The 25,917-nt window shown below is 45.9% G+C and overlaps 1 protein-coding gene across 10 annotated transcripts in view; it reads left to right on the top strand.

Moving 5' to 3' along the window:
• The first annotated feature begins 2,811 nt into the window (after window positions 1-2,811).
• SPTAN1 (spectrin alpha, non-erythrocytic 1) overlaps window positions 2,812-25,917 on the top strand; it is a 61,663-nt gene continuing 38,557 nt past the window's right edge. For 8 of the 10 annotated variants that reach the window (XM_038549167.1, XM_038549166.1, XM_038549162.1 and 5 more), the window contains exons 1-11: window positions 5,845-5,892; window positions 13,323-13,562; window positions 14,878-15,003; window positions 19,460-19,600; window positions 19,933-20,079; window positions 21,725-21,858; window positions 22,029-22,173; window positions 22,251-22,405; window positions 23,078-23,213; window positions 24,254-24,355; window positions 25,437-25,574. In XM_038549167.1, the coding sequence (XP_038405095.1) occupies window positions 5,860-5,892; window positions 13,323-13,562; window positions 14,878-15,003; window positions 19,460-19,600; window positions 19,933-20,079; window positions 21,725-21,858; window positions 22,029-22,173; window positions 22,251-22,405; window positions 23,078-23,213; window positions 24,254-24,355; window positions 25,437-25,574 (1,497 nt within the window). In that variant the 5' untranslated portion in view covers window positions 5,845-5,859. Of the gene's footprint in view, window positions 2,962-5,844; window positions 5,893-13,322; window positions 13,563-14,877; window positions 15,004-19,459; window positions 19,601-19,932; window positions 20,080-21,724; window positions 21,859-22,028; window positions 22,174-22,250; window positions 22,406-23,077; window positions 23,214-24,253; window positions 24,356-25,436; window positions 25,575-25,917 lie in introns of those variants that run through there. The other 2 variants (XM_038549160.1, XM_038549163.1) reach the window with 2 other exon arrangements.

Below are 25,917 nucleotides of genomic sequence, written 5' to 3'. Positions count from 1 at the left end.
TTCCTCTTGCAAAGCTGAAACCCTGTCCCCATTAAATTCTCACTGCCCATCCTCCTCTCACCCCAGCCCCCCTGCCAAGCCCTGCTCTACTTTGTCTCTATAAATTCAACTCTTCTGGAGATGTCAGGTAAGTGGAATGGTGCAATATTTGTGCTTTTGTGTCTAGTTTATTTCACTTAGCATAACGTCCTTGGGGTTCATCCAGTTACTGTGTTCCTTGCCAGCTCTGACACTGCAAAAGGTCATCTGGGAAGAAGTACAGTCCCCTTGCCAGAGTAACTTCTCAATCAAGTCCTTTATGGGGAGAAAAACAGTGGAAGAGCTTGGTGCTTGTTAACTGCTGTGCACGTGGAGCAAGAGGGAGAAAGGGAGAAGGGGAGAAGGAGAGGGAGATTCTCCAGGGAGAGCTGGCAAGTAATTTTCCATGGCTGGAACAAGTGAAAACATCATTACAGTTTGGTGCATTTCCATCAGTTGACCTCTTGAACTTGAAAAAGTATGCCTAAGTTTAGGGTGCATATCAAACCTTCAGAGAACCAGAGAATAGAAAAAACCTTGGAATTCAGTCCCACCCCCTGCTGTTCAGGAAGACATGGGGAACTGGGCGTTCATTGCAACACTGTCCTGTGCTTTTTTTTTTTTTTTTTTTTTCCTGACTGAGTTTCTCTCCCAAAACAAAGAGGGCCATTATCTGCTTCGTCATCGCTCCCTACACCTAGCAGAGCGTTAGGCATACAGTGAAATTGGTGGGAGGTGAGGTAGGCACACAACAGAACACACGAAGAAGGGCTTTTTCAACCTCTCATTTCCAGTGCCAAGTGCAGAATGGGGTGGGTGAGTGAGTGGGAAGGAAGCATAGAGGGCGAGAGATAATGGGTTTTGGCCATGTCTCAGATCAGACAAAGGATCAACGAATAAGATTTTAGTTTCTGTACCAATACCAAAGCTCCAAATCTGTTTTGCATCTGGTAAAAGCAAAAAAAAACCCCATTTCACCAGGAGGCTGTAGTAGTGATTTAAAAGAAAAATCTTCCCTTTTTACAGTCCCTGCCCAGACCCTTGAGACCCATTCCCTGCTAGAGCAGATCTTAGAAATTTTGGAGACCTATAATTGTGTAAGCCATTTTGTATCCAGAGCTGAATATATGATTAAACATTTTGCTGCTCCCTGGTGCAGAAGAGGCTGTCGATATCATCAACTGTTCCAGAAACGCACATCCCAGGGAGGAGTTACCCAGTTACAGAAGATTGTAGGAAATGCCTTCGTTTTTCCTCTAGATTCTGCAAAGCTGGGGTGTGGCCACTCCTCTTCTGTTCTCTGCACTCTGATGGGTTGAGGGAATAAGAGAATTTTTCTTATCAGAGCTACAGCCAGGGCAGCTTAGGAACCAGATTGCGGATCCCAGGCACAGGGGAAGAAGCCAAACTGCAGAGGACCAGGAAGCCAGGGCTGGGCCTTGGCCCAAGTTCTGGTGCACTGTACCCAGGGCTGCTTGGTAACCAGGAGGCCGAGGCCTTCAGAGCTGCAGAGTTCCTGGTCTGCCTGACTGCACAGGAATGATCTGGGTGTTACTCCCAATGGCTGCGGCCCAGCTGTCGCAGGAGCGGGGGTGGGGAAAGGGCTTCCCGACAGAGGGCTTTGGGCTACACTGCAGAGTTTAGAGCCAGGCCCTGAAACTGCTAAGACTGTAAGGTACAGAAACTCCAGAAATTCTCTTTTTTTTTTTTTCTTTCCCCAGCATCCCAGAGTCCACCATTGCAGTGTCTCCCTTCCTAGGGGAAGGCAGCAGAGCATACTGTTTAAGATAAGGTTCTGACTGGATCCAGATCCTAGCTTTTCTTTTTGCTAGCTGCCTAACCTAGGGCAAGAGACCCAGCTTCCATGTTAGAGTGCTCATTTGTAAAATGGAGAAATAATACCTACCTCGTAAAATTATTGCACAGATTTAAAAAAAAAAAAAAGGTTACACATGAAATGCTTAGCACAGCGCGTGGTACACAAGGAAAGCTCAATTAATTGCGGCCTGAAGAACTTTAATGTCTTGTTTATAAAATACGACTAATGCATCCTATTTCACCGGCAACCCTGTCAGAAAGCTTTTGCTGTAAGAATATAAGAAATAATGAACTCTCCAAATCCCAAATGATAGATTTCAACTCCGAATTAGTCTTTATTTTGAGGGGATTGGATTTGGCCTTTTGCTACTACCACCTCAATCCTGGACCCCCAAGTCATCCTGGGTTTCTAGACCCCAGCCCCCAGCAGAATAGGCTGACTTGGGTCCCGGCCCCAGCCATCTCTTAGGGAAAGAGGGCAGGAGGATGAAAAGCCTGGGGGTGACCTCACCCTTTAGGACCGGGCGTTTTACCGCTCTGGGTGCGCAGCATCCCCAGCCAGACTGCGGCGTCCGCCCAGCCCCGCCCTTCGCTGCAGTCCTGGAAGGGCTCCCAGGGGCGGAGGGGCGGGGTGGGGTGCACAAGATTCTCCGCAGGGCGGGGAGGGGCGGGATTGGAGGATCCGAGGTGCGGGGAGGGCCGGGCGGCTGCCGCAGCTCGGCCCACCCGCGCGGAGGCAGCGGCTCTACTGCGCCACCGCCCCCCAACCCCCGGCGCGCGCCCTTTTTTCCCATCCTCCCGCCGCGCTCCCCGGACTCGGCTCTTCCCCCGCAGCCGCGCTTCGGCTCCTTCCGGGAGCGCTCGGTCCTCTCCGTCGCGCGATCGGGAAGCGAGGCGGCGGGAGCTCCGCCCCCTCAGCTCGGCCGGCGCTCGCCCCCGCCCCTCGCGCCGCGCCCCGGCTCTGCCCCCGCGCTCGCGCCCGACCGCCTATAAAGGAAGCGAGGCGCGCGCGTCGCCGCCACTACCCGCTGCGGAGCGAACGGCGAGGCGAGAGGCCGCGGAGGCGCGTCGGTGCTCAGCAGCCCCCAGCCCGGAGCAGCCACTGCCCTCACCCCGCGGGAGCCGGTGAGAAGGGGGAGCAGGGGAGCTCGGGGAGGGAGCGGGGCCCGAGGGCCGTCGACCCCTGGGCGGGGAGCCGCGCAGCCCGCGGGCGGGGCGGGGCGGGGCGGGGCCGGCGCGCGGACAGGTGAGCCCGGCCGGCCTCGCCGCTCCTCTCGCGGGCGCGCACCCAGCCGTGGAGCGTGGGCGGTGGGGGAGCCGCCCGGCCCGGCCCGGCCGCTGGAATGTCATTGACGAGGCCGCGGGGTGCGTCCTGCTCCGCACCCCCGAGCCCGGCTGCGGCCCCGCCCTGCCCCGTCGGGCTGCGGCAGGTGGGCGGGGGCCCCCGACCGGATCGTACCCACCCCCTCCCTGCAGGGCGCTCCCTCGGCGCCCCGGCGCCTCGCCTCGGGGGGCAGCGGCTTCTGCAGCTCCTCGTCCCCGTCCCCGTCCCCCGGCAGTGCCGGCCCAGCCCTCGAGGGAGGAAGAGCCGAGCGCAGAGAGGAGAGGGCTCTTTGACCTTAATTTCATCCCGTGTGGCGATTCTTGCTCTTCTGCCTAGACGCAGAGGGATCCGATACTGGCCTTGTCCTTTTCCTTCCTCGTAATAAACATTTCTTTCCTACTCAGTTGTGATTTGCTTGTAAATAACAGATGCGGCGCTTGCTTTGTAGGAGACTCGAATCAGTAACTTGATAGCTTACGAGTTGTCCCCCCCACCCCCACCCCAGCCCCAGCCCCAGCCCCACCGAGACGGGGGCTTTTCGATTCGAGGACATCATATTATTTGTCAAAAATTCTACAGCCACGCCGCTGTTGGATGATAGAGCAGCCTTTTGTTTGAAAGCTAGCCCTGCGAATTCGGTAAAGATGCTTCCTACAGAAAATTGCCGTTAAGAGTCTCTTTGATGGATCGGGACCAAATATTTTAAATTTAAGGGGCTTGTTGAGGTTAAGGGTTGCACACATTTTAAGTTAAAGGCCTCAGTAGCCCAGAAAACTGGATTGAGACGATTGAATTGACACAACACCTTGTCGAATCTCCTTTATATAACAGATTCTAAAATACGTAGGCCCTTTGTTCTGTCTTCATCATGGTATTTTAGAAAAACTTAACCATCATGGCTGTTAGGGAAGCATAGAAGCGAGACCATCTGAAGTATTTTAATAATGTGTGGCGAAATTGCGGAGTCATAGCAATTGGACCTAAGTAAAAAAAGAATGTATCAAAGATGGAAGGGTGGGGGTGTCTTGCAGCCAGGAAACAGAAAATCTTAAGAACAGCAGTGGGAACACTCAGCTGTATGAAGCTGTTGAGCCAAGGTTCCACCTCCTAAACTAGTCTATTTTCCCTTTTATTGCAGCTAATGTCTTAGGTTTTTCAAAGGTCAAATTGAAGTCAAAGTTTAAAAATGTGGCAGAGGGGGGTAAAAAGTGTTGCAGTAAGGCCTCTGCAGGAGATTAACAATGAGCCTTTTTTAGTATCTGGGCCAGTAATTACTCCAAAGGGAACCTCAAAGTGTGTTAGCTGTTATCTAGGGACCTCTGCGGAGAGAGGAGCCTCGCAAGGAGGATTTGCCTGATGCTGGACAGGTGTGAAGCAGTTCTTAGAATAATCATCCATCAGCTGAGTAACATCCTCCGATGCTTTTGGTCTTGGCAGTGGGTTTTACAGCGATCTAGCAATGGAGAAATCGGATATGTCACAGGCTTGTCAAATAATCTGATGAACAGGTTTAAGGTGGCAAGAGCTGGTTTTTAAATATAGATCTTTTGGTTCCCTGGGTTAGAATTTGCTCTATTTTTTTTCCTTACCTGCGTTCATCCCAAAGGGAGGGGCCGACTACAGATCCTGAGCAGCATAGGGCAGGAGCAGTTCACGGTCCTGTCATTGCTGAACTCGCACAAAGGATAGTGGGCATGAGGCCGGCCTCGTAATCAATCCTCCGTGGGCTATGCAAGGACTCCGCTAGCTATGCGGTCTGGGCTGCTGCAGCTGTGGTCAGAGTAGGTAGAAGAATGCACCGCCCTAATGGCAAGTGCTGACTCTGGGAATGCCCAAGGACGAGGGAATGCAGGCAGGAGCACAGAGCCCACCACTTGGGGCCACGGACCAGTCCAGCCCCCAGAGCAGCTTTGCTTGTTACCTCCCTTCCTTCCACCTTTTTTGCATATCCCTCTTGTATGAGTTTTAAACAGGAAGTGTACCAGTAAATGAGGCTGAAGTCAGATCTTTATGGCTTGAGTTCTTTATTGTTTCTTATGATGTCATGGGAGCATGCTGTTTTCTTTTAAAGATTTTATTCATTCATGAGAGAGAGAGAGAGAGAGAGAGAGGCAGAGAGACATAGGCAGAGGGAGAAGCAAGCTCCACGCAGGTAGCCCAACATGGGACCCGATCCCTGGGCCGGATCCCGGGACTCCAGGACCACACCCTAGGCTGAAGGCGGCGCCAAACTGCTGAGCCCCCCCGGGCTGCCCCATGGGATCATGCTATTTTATTACTGAATGGAAGGGGATTTAGGAATCCACTAGTCCTGGGAGTCTCAATTTATTGGACTGTGGATCTGGGGAAGGCATGTTTAGTGTTAGAAAGCATATTCAGTGTTCTTTATTTGAAAAGTGGGGAAACTGATATCCAAAGAGGGTATAACCTGGCCAAGGCAGCTCATCTAGATGAATAGGAACTGCTGAGGGACCAGAGAACTTTGGTTCTCTTTCCATGTTTTAAATCCCTGGTGGGATTCAGAAGCTCTACAGAACAAGGAAGTTTCCAGAAGAACACCGGGAATTTGGTTTTTACTTGTATTCACATATCCCTAATGGTCTGTTTTCTTCATTTTGAAATTATTTTGTTCAGTTTGCCCTTAGAAGCTTGTTATTTTGCTCTTCCCCCTCCCTCTTTAGACTCCACATTCTTCCATCATGTTGTCATCGTTTCGTAAACGCAGAGTCCAGGTATTTGACCAGCATGCAGGAAAAGGGGTTGCCTTTTGGTTTTGCCTGGCTTGCAGTGAAGACACATTTCTGGCAGAGAGGTGGAATGATCCAAAGAGAGGGGGGAAAAACCCTGCCTGCATGACTTTTTCTTTTAAGCCAATTGGCTAGGGTTGGGGTTTTTTTTTTTCTATTGCTTTTTGGTGTTACATGAACAGAAGTCTTAGTAAATTTATTCTAAAATTTCCAAAGCCTCCTGTTTTTTACTTCCTCTCTTTCAGGCATGAATGTATTAATTTCTTCTTACCTACTGGTGTTTGCATGTAGTGTTTGCTGGCTTTTTTTATTGATGGTTTCTTGGTTCTTAAGAGCCAAGGGACTAAACAGATTATCTTAGCTATTTGGAAAAAATAATCTGAAAATGTGTCATAAAAATAGTATTTTTAAATTTGACAAATACCATAAACTTGGGTTTGTTTCCTATTTCCATTGATTGATTTTCTTCTGCCACAATCCTTGTAATGAAATGGAGCTTGCATTTTCTTTGATGAAACAAAAGCTCACTATGTATGTTTTATTTGAACAGTTTTTGAATGTTTGCCAAACTGGAACTTTTTCAAAAAGAAAAATGCTTAAAATTAATGTCTTGATATCCTGTAAGGAGAAATATAAACTTTGCAAATTTCTAGCGATTATGGGTGATAAATCCAAGGCAAGCCCTTTTATAAATCAGAGTGGTGAATTGTTGAGGTTTATAAAAATGGGCCATGTTATAACCTTTTCCTGTTTTGAATGTCAGTAACAATATTTTGCACTTAAATACCTCTCATCTGAATTTTACAGGTTAAGAGGTAAGTAGCAGCAACATAGTATTTGGGAAGCATTCAGAAGTAAGTTTTCTCAACATTGCTCTGCATTTCTGGATTTTGATGCAATGCAGTATGAATCCTTTGCTTTCTGAAAGCTAAGTCCCTGCTCACCTCTGCAGAAACGTGCTTATGAGTTGAAATGAATTAATCAGTCTGAAGGCTGACATGCAGATCCACATAAGCAAAAATACTTGTTTTTATTCATGGTTAAAACTCTTATGTATTATTTACCTCTCTACTTACCGTCAAGTCTGCCACTAAAATCTGCAGCTAAGCTGGTTTGGAGTTCATTTGCTTGATCTAAGAATCAGTTGGTATAAAATGTTAATGGGGGATCCCTGGGTGGCGCAGCGGTTTGGTGCCTGCCTTTGGCCCAGGGTGCAATCCTGGAGACCCGGGATCGAATCCCACATCAGGCTCCCGGTGCATGGAGCCTGCTTCTCCCTCTGCCTGTGTCTCTGCCTCTCTCTCTCTCTCTCTCTCTCTCTGTGTGACTATCATAAATTAAAAAAATAAAAATTAAAAAAATTAAAAAATAAAAAATAAAATGTTAATGGGTGCTAAACCATTCTTTGGTGGTTTGTTCTCCAGAGAAGCCCTTCCACATCTGTACATGTAGTTCTCCTGCTTTGCACATGTCAAATTTAGTAATAGGTTGGCTTTCTGAGCCAGGGAAAAAACCTGCGTTGGCAGTTCTGCACCTTTGAGCTCTAAGCAACCAGAGTAAGTCTGACGAATGTTTTTTCTGACTTTTTGCTTTGAGCGATGTGTATGAATTTTTCCATAGAGCCAAATGATCTGTTCATCCCCTTAGTCCCCCCACCCCAAATCCCTTTTCTCACAAAAGAGTGTATCTGGTGAAATTGGAGTTCATTGTGTAGTTTTCCAGATGCCTCTTGCATCCAGCACATTCCGTGGCAGAACCAGTGCTTTGTCTCAGTGACTCCTTTCATCCTCACTACAAATGGGTTCTCTTGTGGGGTTCCACAGGGAAATTGTGTTGAATTCCTCCACTCTCCCAAGATCTGCACGAGGGGCCCCTAAACAACTCACTGCAGGTGCCAGGTTCACAGTGTTGGAAGCATCTGACCTTTGGTCTGAGAACGGTTTCTATCTGCAGTGTTTTCTGTTGCCTAACAGCAGAGTCCTTACCTCCTGCCTCTCCCGCCCGTCAGACAGATCCTCTTGCACAGCAGGGCAGATAGCTTCTGTAGGTGAGGCCAAGGCATTTAAAAATTCCCTAAATACCAAGAACTGCCTCAGACAGCTGTCTCTTGGCATTTGCAAGAAGATGGTTATTAATCAGTGTCTAGGCTTTTCTGTAGGAATCCATTTTCAGTTGATAATATGTGTGAATTTGTGTCATGTATGAGGAGTCATTATCAGATGTGTCTTTTTTTTTTTTTTTTTTAAGATTTTATTTACTTATTCATGAGAATACACAGGAGAGAGAGAAGCAGAGACACAGGCAGAGGGAGAAGCAGGCTCCATGCAAGGAGCCCGAGTGCGGGTCTCCAGGATCACACCCTGGGCTGCAGGCAGCACTAAACCACTGAGCCACCAGGGCTGCCCTCAGATATGTCTTTGGATTAAACTAGAACTTTCTATCCAAGATTCATATTTTTAGGCCCCCTCCCCTCTTTCTTCCCAGAGATCTGGCAGTATTGTAAGAACGCTGACAAGTTCTTTTTATTTATTACAATAGAGGACATAGTTGTAATTCCTGTTTTATCCCCTGAGATCAATTCATGTTACTTGCTGAATGATGTGGCTAACATTTTGGCTGCTGCATTGCAGCATTTATAAATAGCCTGCATCTTTAGTCTTCTTGAAAAATATTTGCAAAAATACGACCTTTTTCTTTGTTATCTTCAATGGGAAGCTGTCCTTAAACATACAGAGAATATATTTAGCTGTTCATTTCCCCTCCTTTATTCTGCACAGAGACCTGATTGGCAAAATCAGAGTTGATGGGCTACTTGGAAATAAACAGTCCTAGGAAGTTGGTTCCTTTGTGAGTTTTTAGGCAGTTAGTGAAATAATAGATAGGCTAGCATGGTTGGAGATTGATTTTTAATGGTACATTTCCCAAAGTCTTCCTTTCTAGCTCTCAAAAGGCATTAATCCCATTAAGGCTAGGAACAGCCTGGAACATTCTCTGTGGAGTCTGCCCTATCAGTCAGCTGCATATTTCAGGGCAGGGGTGGAGTTCTTGGAGCCTACAGCCTCAGCCCGGGCAGGGGAAATGTTGGCACACAGGCAGAGTCCAAGAAATTCCACTAACTGCCTCACATACTTTAGGGTGAGAGGCTGTCACATCTTTCACTGGCAGTAGTTCTTGGTCCTGTGGACAGTTTTCCTATTTTTAACATAATCAATGGAGATGACCCACTTAGGAGCAAAGAAACTGGAGCCTCTATAGATAAACTTAGAGCCAGCTCCCTCTCAGGTTTAGGGGTGGGGAACTCTTATTAACTCATCATCTTAGCCTCCTGTAACCATGCTAATGAGGATCCTGAATGCCCACAGCAGTGGGAGAGCTTTGATGACTTTCAGATGCCCAGCTCCCCAGGGACAGCCAGTGGCGGCTTGGCAGAGCTCCCACCTACTGACGTCAGCTGATCTGCAGGAAAGAAAAGTCCATTATTGCCTGACCAAAGCACTTGGTATAGAATTGACTTGTTCTACTTCACTGGGGTGACAAAGAGGGCCTTTTAGGTTGGTTAATTTCAGCAGGGCCTCGCTGGACTGTCTCCCTGGATTGGTAGGGTCAAATCCACAAGCAGGACCCGAGCAGGGGGACTTGCCGAGGCGGTGCCCTTGCCACATTATGTTGGGGATTCTTGGCTCCGTCATAAAGGGCCTGCTCCCCAATGTGATTTCTTAGAAATCTCCGTGGCAGCTAAAGGATTTTAGAAATGCAATGAATCCTGTGTATGAAGAGGCAGACACTCTAAGCATTTAATATAAGGACTTAGGCATCCTGTAGAAGAAACTCCTGTGCTCTGTGGTGGTTTCCTATGTAACTGCATCTTCTTTGGCAAATTTCTTTGCAAGAAAATTTTGTCAGGGAGCAAATTAGACACAATTTCCTGGTGTTTTTCCATCTTAAATGGTTTCCCAAGGGATAAGAACAAAGGAAGTATGTAATTTCTTAACCCTGATTGTTCACTAACTGAAGAAGACTTAGTCTTACAAAAACAAAATCAATTTTTATTTATCAACTAAAAAACTTTTTTTTTTTTTAAGTGTTCTTTAATCTCTACAGCTAGTGTGGGACTCAAATTCATGACGCTGAGAGAGTGATATGCTCCACTGGCTGAGCCAGCCAGGTGCCCAATTTTTAATTTTTGAATAATATATCCATCTCCCCCTTTCTTCCCTTCAAAGTGGTGATGGAAAAGATAAGAGATAATGATTAAGCAAACAGCCTTTAATAAAGAATATGCCAGGGCAGCCCGGGTGGCTCAGTGGTTTAGAGCCGCCTTTAACCCGGGGCCTGATCCTGGAGACCTGGGATGGAGTCCCATGTCGGGCTCCCTGCATGGAGCCTGCTTCTCCCTCTCCCTGTGTCTCTCATGAATAAATAAATAAAATCTTAAAAAAAAAAAAAAAAAAGAATATGCTAGCTGCTATCATGTCCAGAATCTTTGGTTCTGGCACACTAGTTTAAGAACCAGAGAATCCCAGTTTGCCCCAGGTAGGCTCTGTGACGTGGTTATTAGGTGGCCTTGTGTCTCCTGCCTACTTAATAACGAACTGACAGCAGTTTCTCTGTTTCCAACTTCAGAATATAATTGACTCTAACTGTACTGAGTTCTGTGGTCAGAGAGGAAGAGGAAGATAAGGTCTTTTTTATATAGGCCCTTAGGAACTCTAAATTTACAAAAGAATTTTTTTTTTGAAATATTTTATTCATTCATGAAAAGCACAGAGAGGAGAGAGAGAGAGAGAGGCAGAGACACAAGCAGAGGGAGAAGCAGGCTCCATGCAGGGAGCCTGACGTGGGACTCGATCCTGGGTCTCCAGGATCACACCCTGGGCTGAAGGCGGCGCTAAACCGCTGAGCCACCCGGGCTGCCCACAAAAGAATTTTTTAATGGGAGGGAGAAAACCTGGCAGAATGTGACAGTGTTCTAAAGAGGAGCATGGAGGGAGTGAAGACTTCTGAGTTAGAACTGCAGAGAGGACAAGGCAGTTGCTTTAGACTTGGAGGGGTTTATATGGTATTCAGTGGTGGAGCTGGGAGCGGAAGAGAATATTCTTGCCAAAGGGGACTTTCTGAGCTGGGAAATAGTTGCTGCCAGGGTTGGGGTTGAAGTTGAAGTTTGATAGGAGATAAGGCTGGAGCAGACAATGCAGGCTAGTGAGTGAAGTCACGTTTACATTCTAGTAGATATGGCTGGCGGTGGTAGTGATTCTTGTCAAAATTCCTGCCAGAAATCAGCCTTCACCCAAAGAGGCCGAGATTCTTAGGTAGCAATGTGAACCGGAACTGCCCTGTTGTAATGAAGTATTATTACAGAAACTCCACTACATTGTGAATAGTTGCTTACGTTTTTAAAAAAAGTAATCTTAAAAAAAATTAATCTTTAAAAATCTAAAACAACCCAAAAAAGATTTATTTATTTGAGAGGGACAGGGGGGAGGATGGGGTTGTGGAGAGAGAGAGAGAGAGAGAGAATCTCAAGTAGACTCCATGCTGAGCTCAGGGCCCAACCGGGAGTCAATATGACCCTGAGATCATGACCTGAGCCAAAACCAAGCTTCAGATGCTTAATTGGCTGAGCCACCCAGGTGCCCCCAGACATTTAATTTTTTAAGGTTACCCTCAGTTTTTGGTTTTAAGGATAGAAAATACTTTTTTTCAGACACAGTTATCTATTGATAAGAGAACTGTCTTCTTGAGCTCTGTTTCACCAAGGGCCTACCTTATTGGAGTGAAAAGGCCAACTCATTTCTCAAAATGCACTGCCATGTGTTCAGTCCAGGATTTATTAGTAATTCCCATTTGTTCAGTAGGTTGACACCTAGTTGTAGAGCTTCATTCTCCATTTGCAGTTCTTGTCACGAATCTGGCTTTTACCTGGGTGGAATTCCAAATTGACAATATGTAAAATATACCTTGGGTGGATAATGGAGCTCTGTCCACCCCTTTTACAAATGAATTCAGATCTTCTGCATAGCAGCTACAGCACTCAGCTTATACTCGGTCACTGATCAATACACTTTTTTTTTTTTTTTACACATTTCTTAATGGTCCGTGTATGCCAGAAATCGGAGATACAAAGATTAGGTTGCTCAGTCTAATTATACTGTGGGAAGTATATACAAGTGCTTTGTAAATCTGCAGAAAAGTGTGATTATATCTGAGGAGGGAAGGAAGGAGCATTGAGTATGGCTTGGGGAGGAGGCAGGATGGTACAGCTTACTCCTTTCAGCTGGGTATTGAGATATAGATAGTTATCTAGGCAGAAGAAGGGCGGAGCATTCTATACAAAAGACGCCTGGGTAAATAGCTTGGAGTCTTTATTTTTTTTTTAAAGATTTTATGTATTCATGAGAGAGAGAGAAAGAGAGGCAAAGACACAGAGGGAGAAGCAGGCTCCCTGCAGGGAGCCTGGTGTGGGACTCGATCCCGGGTCTCCAGGATCACACCCTGGGCTGAAGGCGGCGCTAAACCGCTGAGCCACCCGGGCTGCCCTCACCACACTTTTTTTTTTTTTTTTTTTAAGATTTTATTTATTTATTCATGATAGTCACACAGAGAGAGAGAGGCAGAGACACAGGCAGAGGGAGAAGCAGGCTCCATGCAGGGAGCCCGATGTGGGATTCGATCCCGGGTCTCCAGGATCGTGCCCCGGGCCAAAGGCAGGCGCCAAACCGCTGCGCCACCCAGGGATCCCCTCACCACACTTTTTAAGTTGCACTGTGAATGTTCTTTGGTGCACATTCATGGGAAACACAGCCTGTTCTTTGCGCAGGCACTCTAGTAGCCTGAGGAATACTTGTAGGATTGACATTTCCCAGTAACTGAGAAATCAGGGGCTCTGACTAGGTAAATTCTATTGGTTATTCACGTTAAGGACTCTGTTATTTTGTAATCATTTGCCTTTTTTCATTGAATAATGGGCTTGAGATCTAGAAAGATTAAAAAAAAAACTAATGTAAGTAAGAGGAAATTCTAATTTTCATGCAATGGAATGCAGAGACCAGGTGAAAGGACTTTTGAATGGATTTTTCAGTCATTTGAGTACCAATTTGGCATTTCCTTTGACTCCTCAAAGCCCTTGTAGAATTGTAAACTCTAGTTCTCCTGGTTGTATTTTTCTGCTGAATTTGGCTGCGGTGTTGGTTAGGCATCCTCTGAGGGACCCATGTAGGCAGGTGTTGCAGCGAGTGGATGGCTATTTTTCACAGAGGAATAGAATCTAGGCTCATTGTTCTAGCCTCAGAATGGACTACCGTCTCCTTTGATTTGTCTGCCAGGGCTATCTGGTAATTCTTTCCTTCATAGAGGCTGATTCCATGAAATCCACTTTGGTCTTACGGTGCTTATTTTAGGGCCTTCTGTCTTTTCAGAAAATGGACCCAAGTGGGGTCAAAGTGCTGGAAACAGCAGAGGACATCCAGGAGAGGCGGCAGCAGGTCCTAGACAGATACCACCGCTTCAAGGAGCTCTCAACCCTTAGGCGCCAGAAGCTTGAAGATTCCTATCGATTCCAGTTTTTCCAGAGAGATGCTGAGGAGCTGGAGAAATGGATTCAGGAGAAACTTCAGATCGCGTCAGATGAGAATTATAAAGACCCAACCAACTTGCAGGTGTGTCTCATCTCCCTGAGATTTCTACCAGAACAAGTTCAAATGTTTTTGTCCCCAAATTATAGTCATTTAATTATGTCTTGAGTAAGAAGAACGTAGATCAGACGTAAGTAGCAGGACTAACTCACTATTCTGAAAAGCCCTTGGTGTGTGTTTTATACATACTAAGGGTGTATGTAAAATCTTGCAGGTATTTATCTTTTTTGGATGCTTCAAGCTGATGGTTTTCAAACCACTGGCTTGCAACCATTCATGGTCCTTCAGCATGATTCAGTGAAGGTCTGGGCTGAGCTCTTGGAGTAGGTGTTTTCGAGAAAGGCATGCTAACAGTGTTGCTGGTGGGAATTTATATTTAGGTGTCTCTTTAAGCAACTCACTGGTAAGTCAGCAAGTCTATAAAAATCGTTGAATTGTAACTGAAGTTAATTTTGTGGTATAAATTATGCCTCAGTAAAGCTGTTTTGTTTTTTTTTAAAGGACAAAGCTTTTCTTATTGATTTTTTTTTTTTTTTTTAAGATTTTATTTATTTATTCATGAGAGACACAGGGAGAGAGAGGCAGAGACACAGACAGAGGGAGAAGCAGGCTCCATGCAGGGAGCCCGACGTGGGACTCGATCCCGGGTCTCCAGGATCAGGCCCTGGGCTGAAGGCGGTGCTCAACCGCTGAGCCACCCAGGCATCCCATCTTACTGATTTTAGTGAAACACTTTTTTTTTGCAGGTGGAGCACATGGTTCTTACTATACCAGAGTCCAGGAAGAGAACAAAGTGTCATACAATGAGTGGATGTGGATAGATTTTTACCCAAATTGTACATGCTAAGAAAATTGTTGCTGTGACTCTGTATTTCTAGAGAGGATTGGATGTCCACATAAAGGCTAATTTCTTGACAGACAGTAAAGTAAGACAATGCAAAATTGTTGGTCCTCTGTGGCTGCACTTCCAGAAAGTTGTTATAGGGCAGCCCAGGTGGCTCAGCGGTTTAGCGCCACCTTCAGCCCAGGGCCTGATCCTGGAGTCCCGGGATCGAGTCCCACATCAGGCTCCCTGCATGTGCTTCTCCCTCTACCTGTGTCTCTGCCTCTCTCTCTCTCTGTGTCTCTCATGAATAAATAAATAAAATCTTAAAAAAAAAGCTGGTATAGATGAGGTCAGAGTAATTAAATAATTAAGCAGGTTGGGGGATGGGAGGGATGCTGAAACTCCCTAATTAGAGGGAGCGAATTCAAGAGGGGAGAATAAAGGGACCTGGGGGATCTGAATGGTGAATTCTGTGTGGTTGCAGCTGTGGCTCACTTCATGGTCCACCAACAGGGCAAGCTTCAGAAGCATCAGGCCTTCGAAGCTGAAGTGCAGGCCAACTCAGGAGCCATTGTTAAACTGGATGAAACTGGAAACCTGATGATCTCAGAAGGGCATTTTGCGTCTGAAACCATAAGGGTGAGTAGGAGTAATACCTGGTATGGGAGGCCATCTGGTATGGGTGGCCATCTGGTTGGTGGCCAACCAATGTGGATTAAATGCCAGTTAGGGTTTCTAAAAAAAGACTTTTCTAGCCTCTTTTTTTTTTTTAGATTTTTACTTATTTTAGAGGGGGGTGGGGAGAGAACCTCAAGTAGGCTGTCTGCCGAGCATGGAGGGTGATACAGGGCTCGATCCCACAAACCATGAGATCATGACCTGAGATGAAATTACTAGTCAGATGCTTAACCAGCTGAGCCATCGAGGCACTCCACTTTTTTAGCTTTTTAAAAGAATTTGTGAAGTCTCCTAAAGGGGTTACCCACATCTTGCCTTTGTAATATGATGATTCAATATGAATGTAAGCTAGTATGTGTCTACTCAGTGGGGAAGTGAATACTCTTTTTGTAGAACAAATTAGAATTTGATTATACTTTAAAGATTACATAAATAGTAGAGGGGAGAGCATATTAGTGAAATTGCTGAGTTCGGGGATCAGGACAGAAAGATCAGTAGGATTAATCACAGATACCATAAAATTCTCTGTTGAAAATTCAAGGTCTGGATCTCAGTGGCTTGCCCTAGGAGGTGGTTTGCTGAGGTCCAGTTCCCATGCCAGTTAAGGGTCCAGGTGTAAGGGACGCCTGGGTGGCTCAGCGGTTGAGCGTCTACCTTCAGCCCAGTGCGTGATCCTGGAGTCCCGGGATCAAGTCCCGTATCGGGCTCCCTGCATGGAGTCTGCTTATGTCTCTGCCTCTCTCTCTCTCTGTCTCTCACGAATAAATAAAATCTTAAAAAAAAAAAAAAAAGTCCAGCTGTGAGCAGTGACTTACGGCACAGCTGTAGTGATTGATAAAGCCAACTTTGAAACAGGCGTCCTCAGTATTTTTTTTAAGATTTATTTATTCAAAAAAAAAAAAAAGATTTATTTATTCATGAGAGAGACACACAGAGAGAGGCAGAGATATAGGCAGAGCAAGAAGCAGGCTCCTCACAGGGAGCCCAATGCGGGACTTGATCCCCAGAATCCGGGACCATGCCCTGAGCCGAAGGCAGATGTCCAACCACTGAGCACCCAGGTGTCCTTGTCCTCACAGTCTTTGATTGGGCTTGTTTGGTGCCAGTTCACTGATAACATTTCCAGTACCAAAGTATCAAGGGAAAGCAAACCTCTTCAGGATGAAGTATGCACACTTAGTTTCTCACAACCGGATGCTCTTACCTATTTTTTATTTACCTTATACCTATCTACATATCTTGTTCTTTGTCATCCAAGGTCACGTTTCCTTGAGGGACTGGCCTTTTCAGTCCCTTACCAGTCAAGGCAATTGTGGAGAGTTAGATGAACTAGATTCATAAGCCCTAGCTAGAAATGTCCCTACCATCCCCTGCTGTTCCCTGACATCCTTGTGAGGTTTTCATTCCTGTAGGATCTGGTCTGGTGTTTTTCAACAATAAATACTTGTCTCTCTTTTGTACTAAGATACTCCACAGTCTCATATTGAAGACTTGCAATCAGCCCTAAGCTTATTATTAATAATTAACTATTACTAGTAATGATTGTGAGTAGGAGAGAAGAGTAAATTTCAAATGCCACATAACCAGCTATTTAATTATAGTCAACCCATTTGGGTAATGTAACGTGTTTCTGCAATTAAATATGTAATGTGTCTCTTTGATTAAATGTAAATATCTCTCTGCTCATTTCTCCCTATTTTATATATAGTCTTAAATGAAAGCAGCATGCCTTAGTATTTGTTAGATAGAAGTTGTTTTCCCAGAGTGCCTGGTGCTTCTCCATCGTAGTATAACCAGGCTACAGGTGGGGAACATGAGAAATAGATGATGCATTTGACTTTAGTGATTAACCTGAAGAGGTGGAGACCCAATACTTACTTCATTCAACTGTTAGTAACGACCCTCCTCCTGAAGATCTTTTTTTTTTTTTTTTTGATTTTTATTTATTTATGATAGTCACAGAGAGAGAAAGAGAGAGAGGCAGAGACACAGGCAGAGGGAGAAGCAGGCTCCATGCACCGGAAGCCCGATGTGGGATTCGATCCCGGGTCTCCAGGATCGCGCCCTGGGCCAAAGGCAGGTGCCAAACCGCTGCGCCACCCAGGGATCCCTCCTGAAGATCTTATTTTTTTTTTTTTTTTTTTTCTGAAGATCTTATTAAAGCAACTTTTAAAAGTACTGTTGGCCACTGTTTGTTGAATAGCTATTTATGTACAAACCCTTTGCCACTTTGATATAAGGCAGTGTCTGATCTTCACTGGAAGCTTGCTAGGTACCCCTAATCGGGATGGAAGGGAAAAAACTGAAGCTCAGAGGAGTTTGAGTAACTTATCCAAATTCCACAGCTAGTAGATGCCAATTGGAATTCCAGTCCATGCCTTTGTCTACAATTACTTTATTTTTTCCAAGCTATACTTCATTCCTGTTGGCTTTCCTTATTTTCTTTGCCAGCTGCTTCTCTGAAAGCTCCTGCTGTTTGCTCATGCCCCTATTGAGAAATCCACCTGAGTCAGAGCCAGGATTTCATCTCCACCCTGTTAGCTTTCAGTGCGTTTCCCAAGTGCACCTGCCTGCTTGCTCCCTCATGCTCTCCAACAGCACTACACTTGGGAAACTGGACTCTCTAATCTGCTGTGTTTACGAGATCAGATGCACCAGAAATGAGAGGGTTGTCTCAGGACTGGAGTGGGCCTTGCCCTAGTCCTTTACCTGAGGGTGTGAAAATGAACTTTGTGGGAGACTGACAATGGACTCGAGGGTGAGGTTTTTGGTCAGCCTTTGGTGGTCTTTTTAATTTTAGCACGGGACTTTCATTTAACCTTTACTGTCATGCTCCCGTGGTGATCCTGGTGCTTGATCTGGCCCCATAACTCAGTAACTGTGTTTGGCAGGTAGGTTAATGTGGGGGCGGAGGGTGAAAGGTGAAGATTGCTTCTATTTCATGGATAACCTGTCTGTTGCTGGTTTAGACTTTCACACCGTACCGGACGGCGTGGCGCCCCATAGTCACCGCCACCCACATTGGGTCCCACATCCGAGTAGGTGGAGTATTGAGTTGCTGCTGCTTGCCTCTTCCTTCCCCCCCTGCCTTGGAATGCCTTTCACTTCCTTCCCATTGACAGGCTGCTTTTGCAGCCTTCAGTGGTGGAAGTGAATTGTGTGAGCATTTATTTCCCCCTGTTGTTTTCTCCTTTCAAGTAGAACATACACCCTTGTTTCTAAGAGGATCCACCCATGTTGGCTGTCCCGTGGCTTTCAAGTTTTTAGCTGGCTGGGAGGGGCATCTCAACCATGGGCGGATCTCTTCTGTGAGTGCTTTAGCCTCGTTGTGGGTTTTACTTCTGTCTCCCAGTGTTAACACAGAAACTCCCAGTATCTTCGGTAGGTATAATCAACACATTGAGATTGGGTTAGATACCAGAAAGCATTACGGAAGCTTGAATTGATGATTGGTTCCCTCCAGTTGTTTACATGTCCTTACTAGGACTGTGCCATGGGAACCCAAAGATGCTGGGAAGTATGTTTGGGTCTGGGGCTGCCACTTGGATGAAGTTTGAAATAAATCCAACCTGAGATGTGTTGGACCACAAAGTACCGTTTTTGTTTTTTTTTTTTCCCCAAACTGCTTTTTCATAGAAGTTCCAGAACCTTTTCTGCCAAGAATCCTTTCTGATCGCTGATATGTTTCAGGACCCCATCTCTTCTACTTATATACAAAGGTGTTCCTATTGACTTGGCCCTCATCGTTATTTCTTAGCATTCACGATGCCTGTAGGATCTCGTTTTGTTGTTTCCCTCCACAAATTCAGAACGTACCCTTCAGTAATTTCCTTTTTTTTTTTTAAAGGATTATATTTATTTATTCATGAGAGACAGAGAGAGGCAGAGACACAGGCAGAGGTAGAAACCGGCTCCATGCAGGGAGCCCGACATGGGACTCGATCCCAGGTCTCCAGGATCACACCCTGGGCTGAAGGCGGCACTAAACCACCAAGCCACCTGGGCTGCCCCCCTTCAGTAATTTCTGCTCAGTTTCCATGTCAGTTCCTCTTGTCTTTCCACCCAGGAATCCCACTCAATGATTCAGTTACTAAGAACATTAATTATAAATAATATAATATTGGTAATAGTTGATCTTAAGTCCCCTGAAGTAGACTGGGAAAAAATCCACCTGCCAGAGGTCAGTAATTTTGTTCTTTAAGACCTACCAAACTACTGTGAGGTGTATGCTGTTTCCTATTCTCGGACTTCTGGTTTCCTCCCAGTTTGGGGCATATCTTTGGGGAAAGGGGGATTATCTTAAAAAAGACTTGTTCTGAGCTCTGATTTGTGGGGTTTCTGACTTGTGGGAAGTCTGTGGAGGAGCCAGATCCCATAGAAATGGTTGTGATCTCGGGGGCTGATTTTTAATCTGCAGACCCGTTTAATGGAGCTGCACCGCCAGTGGGAGCTGCTTTTGGAGAAGATGCGAGAGAAGGGAGTCAAACTGCTGCAGGCCCAGAAGCTGGTGCAGTATTTGCGAGAGTGTGAGGATGTGATGGACTGGATCAACGACAAGGTATCTTTCCAGGGGGAAGGTTTGCGGAGTAAACCTTAGTGAGACTGAGGCCCAGCCTTGAGCCAGTGTGAGCTGCAGAAGGCACATAGTGGAATTGCTCTAGCTCCATCTGCTCTCCGGGGTGTGCTCTTCTATAATTCTGAAGCCCAGAGTCTTCACACCAAAATCCATGAGCTCAGCCTTTTAACAAGGAGGGGAGCTAAGATCAGATGACACAGGAAGCTGCATCCACTAAAGCTAATGAGGCACATCCCGATGGGTCTTGTTCATGCTGAGTTTCTGGGAGCTGTTGTTTTGTTGGTGACTCTGGCTCTGTAATGGTCCCCAAATAGGAAGCAATTGTGACTTCTGAGGAGCTGGGCCAAGACCTGGAGCATGTAGAGGTTTTACAGAAGAAATTTGAAGAGTTTCAAACAGATATGGCTGCCCATGAAGAAAGAGTTAATGAAGTTAATCAGTTTGCTGCCAAGCTCATTCAGGTACGTAGCAATGTGCTGTGTGATTCTTCCCAGATCATAGTATTAACTTTCTGGTGTTTTCAGAAGAAGATTTTGATTATATTACCTAATTTCTGAGTGAGCAAGGTTTGGTAAGCCTGTCTAAGAGTTTTGTTTAGATCTGAGTAAGGCAGCCATGCTGGTAACTCTTAAAGTAGAAACTGCTTGCTAACCTGTGGCCACAGGCAGGAAGGGCAGAGTTCATTTCATCTGCTTCCTCCACGCACTTTCGGGTGGGGCTTGGCGATGCTTTTATTGGGTTGCCACAGGCAGGTGTCAGGGGTTCCCAGAGGAGGGTGTGGTGCTGAGTGCTGCTTACAGTTGGCAGGCACCCACTGACGCCTGACTGCTCTCTTGGGTGTCTGGGGAACCTTGTAATGAATGGGCTCTCCACTGGCGGCTCCGAGCCATTAAGAGGGGCAAGTGCACTCTTTTCCCATTGCCTTCATGCTTGCTTCCATACTCTGCTTCTTTATCCTTAGCTTCCTCTGTAGGGATCAGAGGTTCCGGAGATGTCAAGCAGTAGGAACTAGCATTATTGCTATCAGAGAAATTTGATTTGGGGGAAATAAATCTTAAATTTATGGATCTGCTTCAGGGCTGGTACTTGTTCCCTTTCTGGCCAGTGATGAAAGAAGAGCCAACATTCCTCAGAAACGCCTCACCCTTCCACAGTGAGAGATGTGCTTTGCCCCCTCACCCTGCCCCAGAATCTTGGGGCATCCTGAGGTTGTGCTGAGAAAGCAGTCAGGCCAAGCCTAAGATCTCACAGATGGATCCCAGAACCCTCAAATGCTTCATTTATTACTTACATGTTATTTTTATTAAAACCAAAATGTGGCTGGTGGGGTAAGAGGCTTTTAAAGACCTAGCTCCAGTCTGAAGTCAGGAGCAAACTTCAAGATGAAGTATATAGGCAGGAATGGTTTGATAGGCTCATGAATGTTGGAAATAATGGATTTTCCAGTGCTTGGGACAGACATGGGTGCATTTGTGAGACTACCACACACTTGTAGCTGACGTGTTAGCACAAAGGTTTTTTTTTGTTGTTGTTGTTTTTCTTTAAAGATTTTATTTATTTATTCATGAGAATACACAGAGAGGAGAGAGAGAGAGAGAGGCAGAGACAGAGGAAGAAGCAGGCTCCATGCTTGGAGTCTGACATGGGATTCGATCCTGGGTCTCCAGGATCAGGCCCTGGGCTATAGGCGGCGCTAAACCGCTGAGCCACTGGGGCTGCCCACACAAAGGTTTTTGGTATTGATACCTATCACTGCTTTATGACCTCACCATATATTCCAAGGGATAGATCATGTGTCTCCTCTTTTTATTAAGAGGAAATGGAAGCCAGTTTTATTTGTTTTAGAGGAAGTGAGAGCAAGCGGGGAGAGAATCTTAAGCAGGTTCACTCTCATGAACCCCAGATCATGACCTGAGCCAAAATCAGGAGTCAGACACTTAACTAACTGAATCACCCAGGCACCCCAGAAGCTAGATTTGAACAAGCTTTGCTTCATTTCACACATAAAACCAGTATTTCTTCAGAAAGATAAAGGTTTACTGAAGTGGGGACTTGGAGGAGCCAGGGGCTCAGGATCCAGGTCAGTCTCCACTCTCCCTCATGTAGGAGCAGCACCCCGAGGAGGAGACCATCAAGACCAAGCAAGATGAAGTAAATGCGGCCTGGCAGCGGCTGAAGGGACTGGCCCTTCAGAGACAGGGGAAGCTCTTCGGAGCTGCTGAGGTTCAGCGCTTTAACAGGTACCAAGCCAAAGAGGGCTGCTAGATGTGGGCACATACCTGAGGGACCTGGTTGAGTATATGGCACATGCCAAGGAGGTACTGGAGCTGCCAGGGGCCTTGCCCGGTGCAGCCTCCCCAGCTCCAGACAGTTGTCATAAGTGGCTGCACTGTTGCCTCCCATTCCACAGGGATGTGGATGAAACCATCAGCTGGATTAAAGAAAAGGAGCAATTAATGGCCTCTGACGATTTTGGCCGAGACCTGGCAAGTGTTCAGGCTCTGCTGCGGAAGCACGAAGGCTTGGAGAGAGATCTTGCTGCTTTGGAGGACAAGGTGGGTTTTGAAAGCAGCCAGTGCCATAAGTAAGTTAGCAAGGGGCATGAGCACAGTCTGATGGAGTGCATTTCCAGGTCAAAGCCCTGTGTGCCGAGGCCGACCGCCTGCAGCAGTCCCACCCTCTGAGTGCTGCACAGATTCAAGTGAAGCGAGAGGAGCTGATTGCCAACTGGGAGCAGATCCGGACTTTGGCAGCTGAGAGACATGCCCGCCTCAATGACTCCTACAGGTGGGGAATAATCTCCTGGAGCTCAGCAACTGGTGGTGTTGCACCTCTCTTAGAGAAGAGGGAAGGCGGGCCTAGGGGTCACTTCTACATACTGAGAGCACTGCTGTACACCTGCCAGGTTCCTGTACTAAGAAAGAAAATGCAGGTGACTTTTTCTACCGATGTTATATTTGTTTGGAGATTGGTCAGTCTATGTGTGTGTGTGTGTGTGTGTACATAGTATTTATGACTTCATGAATATTCCTCCATCCTGTATTGGTGCATTATGGCCAGTAGAAGTGGAAATCTCCTTAGCAATCAGAGCACAATGAATATACTATTGAGTAAATCAAGGACTGGGAAATGAAAGAATGCTAATTACTAACTGGAGCTAGAACTGGGGAATGAACAGGAGGTTGGCGAGAAGGGACCAGATTGGAGAATTATGGTGATGGACACAACCTAGATTTTATTTTATTTTATTTTTTATTATTATTTTTTTTTTACAACCTAGATTTTAAAGGATTGATTGCAGCCTTCTCTTGCTTTCCTTTACAATCAAACTGAAGAAGCCTCTGTGTCCCAGGATAGAATTGGCATGGTCTGAGGACAGAATTTGGAGCTTTAGGAAGGCATTTTTCATCCTGGGCTCTCCACTGGCAACATCTGATGACTTATCTTGGTTTTCCCCAGGCTTCAACGCTTCCTTGCTGACTTCCGTGACCTTACCAGCTGGGTAACTGAGATGAAAGCCCTTATCAATGCAGATGAGCTTGCCAATGATGTGGCCGGCGCCGAAGCCTTGCTGGACAGGCATCAAGAACACAAGGTAGCGTTTCCAACATCTTCCCGAAGGAAAGGCAATAACCTGTAACACATTTGGGGAGTACTCTTCCTTATGGCCAGAGTAGCTGAAACATTATTCACAGGTGGCTCTTATCACAGGATTGTTGTTGGCTTTGCCTTTGGAGACTGGTTCTGCCTGCTTCTCATAGGTGGTGAAGCTGGATAAGTGTCAGGAGACAGTGGTCCATACAAGTGAAGGGCCACGCCCTGGCAAGAGAGAAGCCCTGCTGTTCTGTGCATCAGTCATGTACTGTCTTAAATAATAACTTTGTTGAAATGCTGAATGTCATATTTATTGTAATTAAATTCCTTATTCTGGGTTTTTTTCCGTACCATGTCCCACAGAAAACTGGTTTTGTGAGCTTTTTCTTTTTTGGTATGTTTTTTATTGGAGTTCAATTTGCCAACATATAGTATAACACCGAGTGCTCATCCCAGCAAGTGCCCCCCCCAGTGCCCATTACCCAGTCACCCCATCCCCCCGCCTACCTCCCCTTCCACTACCCCTTGTTCGTTTCCCAGAATTAGGAGTCTCTCATGTTCTGTCACCCTCTCTGGTATTTCCCACTCATTTTCTCTCCTTTCCCATTTAATCCCTTTCAAAGGTTTTTTATGACTAAGTAATTTTGGAAAACACCATGAAGCAGGATTTTAGAAATCATTATTGCTGAAAGTCTTCTGAGAGGTTTTAATGTGGAAGTTGTGAAAAAGTCAATATAGAATGTCAAATACACTAGTAACAGAAACATAATTTTAAAAAACTACTTATAATTGTCTCAAAGTATAATGTGCTTGAGAATACATCTAAACAAAAGTTGAGTAGTAATATATTTGTAAAAAAGGCGTTCTGGCTTTGTTGAAAGACTGAAGAAAGACTAAAGGGGAATGTCTTATCTTACACATGATCTTTTATAAAGGTGGAAAAATTCTCCCCAGGATCTTTACAATCAGTACAGTTCCACACAAAAACACATTAAGTCTATATAAGTTGCTGGGCATAAATTGTGTCTTTTTTCCCTGTAGGGTGAGATTGATGCTCACGAGGACAGCTTTAAATCTGCAGATGAGTCTGGACAGGCCCTGCTTGCTGCTGGGCATTATGCCTCAGATGAAGTGAGGGAGAAGGTAAGAGGGGAGCAGTTCTTCAACTGAAAGTCTCTGAAAGCTGGTATCCATCCTCAAGCGTCCAGGCTGTTTTCACTCTGGTGTATGAACGGCTTACACAGAGCTTGTGCCGGGAAGATGGCGGGGAGGGGGCGGCTTCTGGAGAGACTGAAAAAGAACACCTGTGTGTAGTATGGTGATTAATCAGAGAAAAAAGTTTCCATTCATTTGGGACGTTTGTGACATTTCCTACTTAGGACTTCACAGGGAGTTGAGTCCTGCATTATAGGTGAAGCCAAGAGGAAATGGCTTTCAGATGATGTATAGAAGTGTGTACAGGTTCCACAGTATCTGAGTATGAAGATAACCTGAGTAATGTTAGAGAATGATGTTTTAGCATCATGTTGACTACTTTTCAAGGACGTACTTTATTGTCAACTGTGGAACCTAAAAAGTTATGTATTTTATGGAACATCCACTGAGTTGACGTTTCTCAGTCTCAGCTGAGACTCCTTAACTCCATTTTTGCTCCTCACCTTTTAGAAAGAGGTACTTTTTCGGGATCCCTGGGTGGTGCAGTGGTTTGGCGCCTGCCTTTGGCCCAGGGAGCGATCCTGGAGACCCGGGATCGAATCCCACGTCGGGCTCCTGGTGCATGGAGCCTGCTTCTCCCTCTGCCTATGTCTCTGCCTCTCTCTCTCTCTCTCTGTGACTATCATAAATAAATTTTTAAAAAAGTAAAAAAAAAGACTTCTCTAAAAAAATAAAAATAAAAAAAAAGAAAGAGGTACTTTTTCTTCTACCTAAAGTTTACTTAGCATTTTGACCTAACATCATTTGATAACGTAGCAGTAAATTAATTCCAGGTTAATTAGGGTTCCCTCTCCTACATAGCATAAACATACCAGCTGCTCAGGATATTTGTGGTTTCCCATGAGTTGGCTGACACAAGTGACTGTAATTTGTCCCCTTTTGCAAACCAGAAAACAAGCCCAAAGATTAGTATGAGGATTAGAAATTCCAGGGCAGCCTTTCTGTTTGCCTGAGGGTGTCAGATCTGCCCTCCCTCCCCTCACGTCCTTCGTCTCCCCCCTCCTCCAAGCTGAGCATCCTGGCTGAGGAGAGGGCCGCCCTGCTGGAGCTGTGGGAGCTGCGCCGGCAGCAGTATGAGCAGTGCATGGACCTGCAGCTCTTCTACCGCGACACGGAGCAGGTGGACAACTGGATGAGCAAGCAGGAGGTATCGTTCACCCACCCACCGCATCTTCCTTGCTCTTTGATCTGCTGCTCAGGTGGCTTGCTTATTTCAGGCAGGAAATTATTAGCATTGCAGCTGTGCATCGGGTGAAGAGCCGGGGCAGCTCCTGGCAGTTCTGCCGGCCTTCCTCCTGCTGCTGGGGTTGCAAGACCCACAAGACAGACCCCCGGTTTAGAGATGAGTGTGTTGGTGTGGAATGACTTCTTACCAAAGAGGAGTTTTTGGAGTTTGGTTTGGTTTTGGGTCTGGAACTTAACACTTCATGCTATTGTTAGATTAGTTGTAAGTGAATCTAAAAGGACATGAGGCTCCTCCTTTCTTCTTG

This window comes from Canis lupus, chromosome 9, assembly GCF_011100685.1.
Source record: "Canis lupus familiaris isolate Mischka breed German Shepherd chromosome 9, alternate assembly UU_Cfam_GSD_1.0, whole genome shotgun sequence".
Taxonomy (NCBI): Eukaryota; Metazoa; Chordata; class Mammalia; order Carnivora; family Canidae; genus Canis; species Canis lupus.
This window is presented reverse-complemented; position numbering and strand designations above follow the sequence as displayed.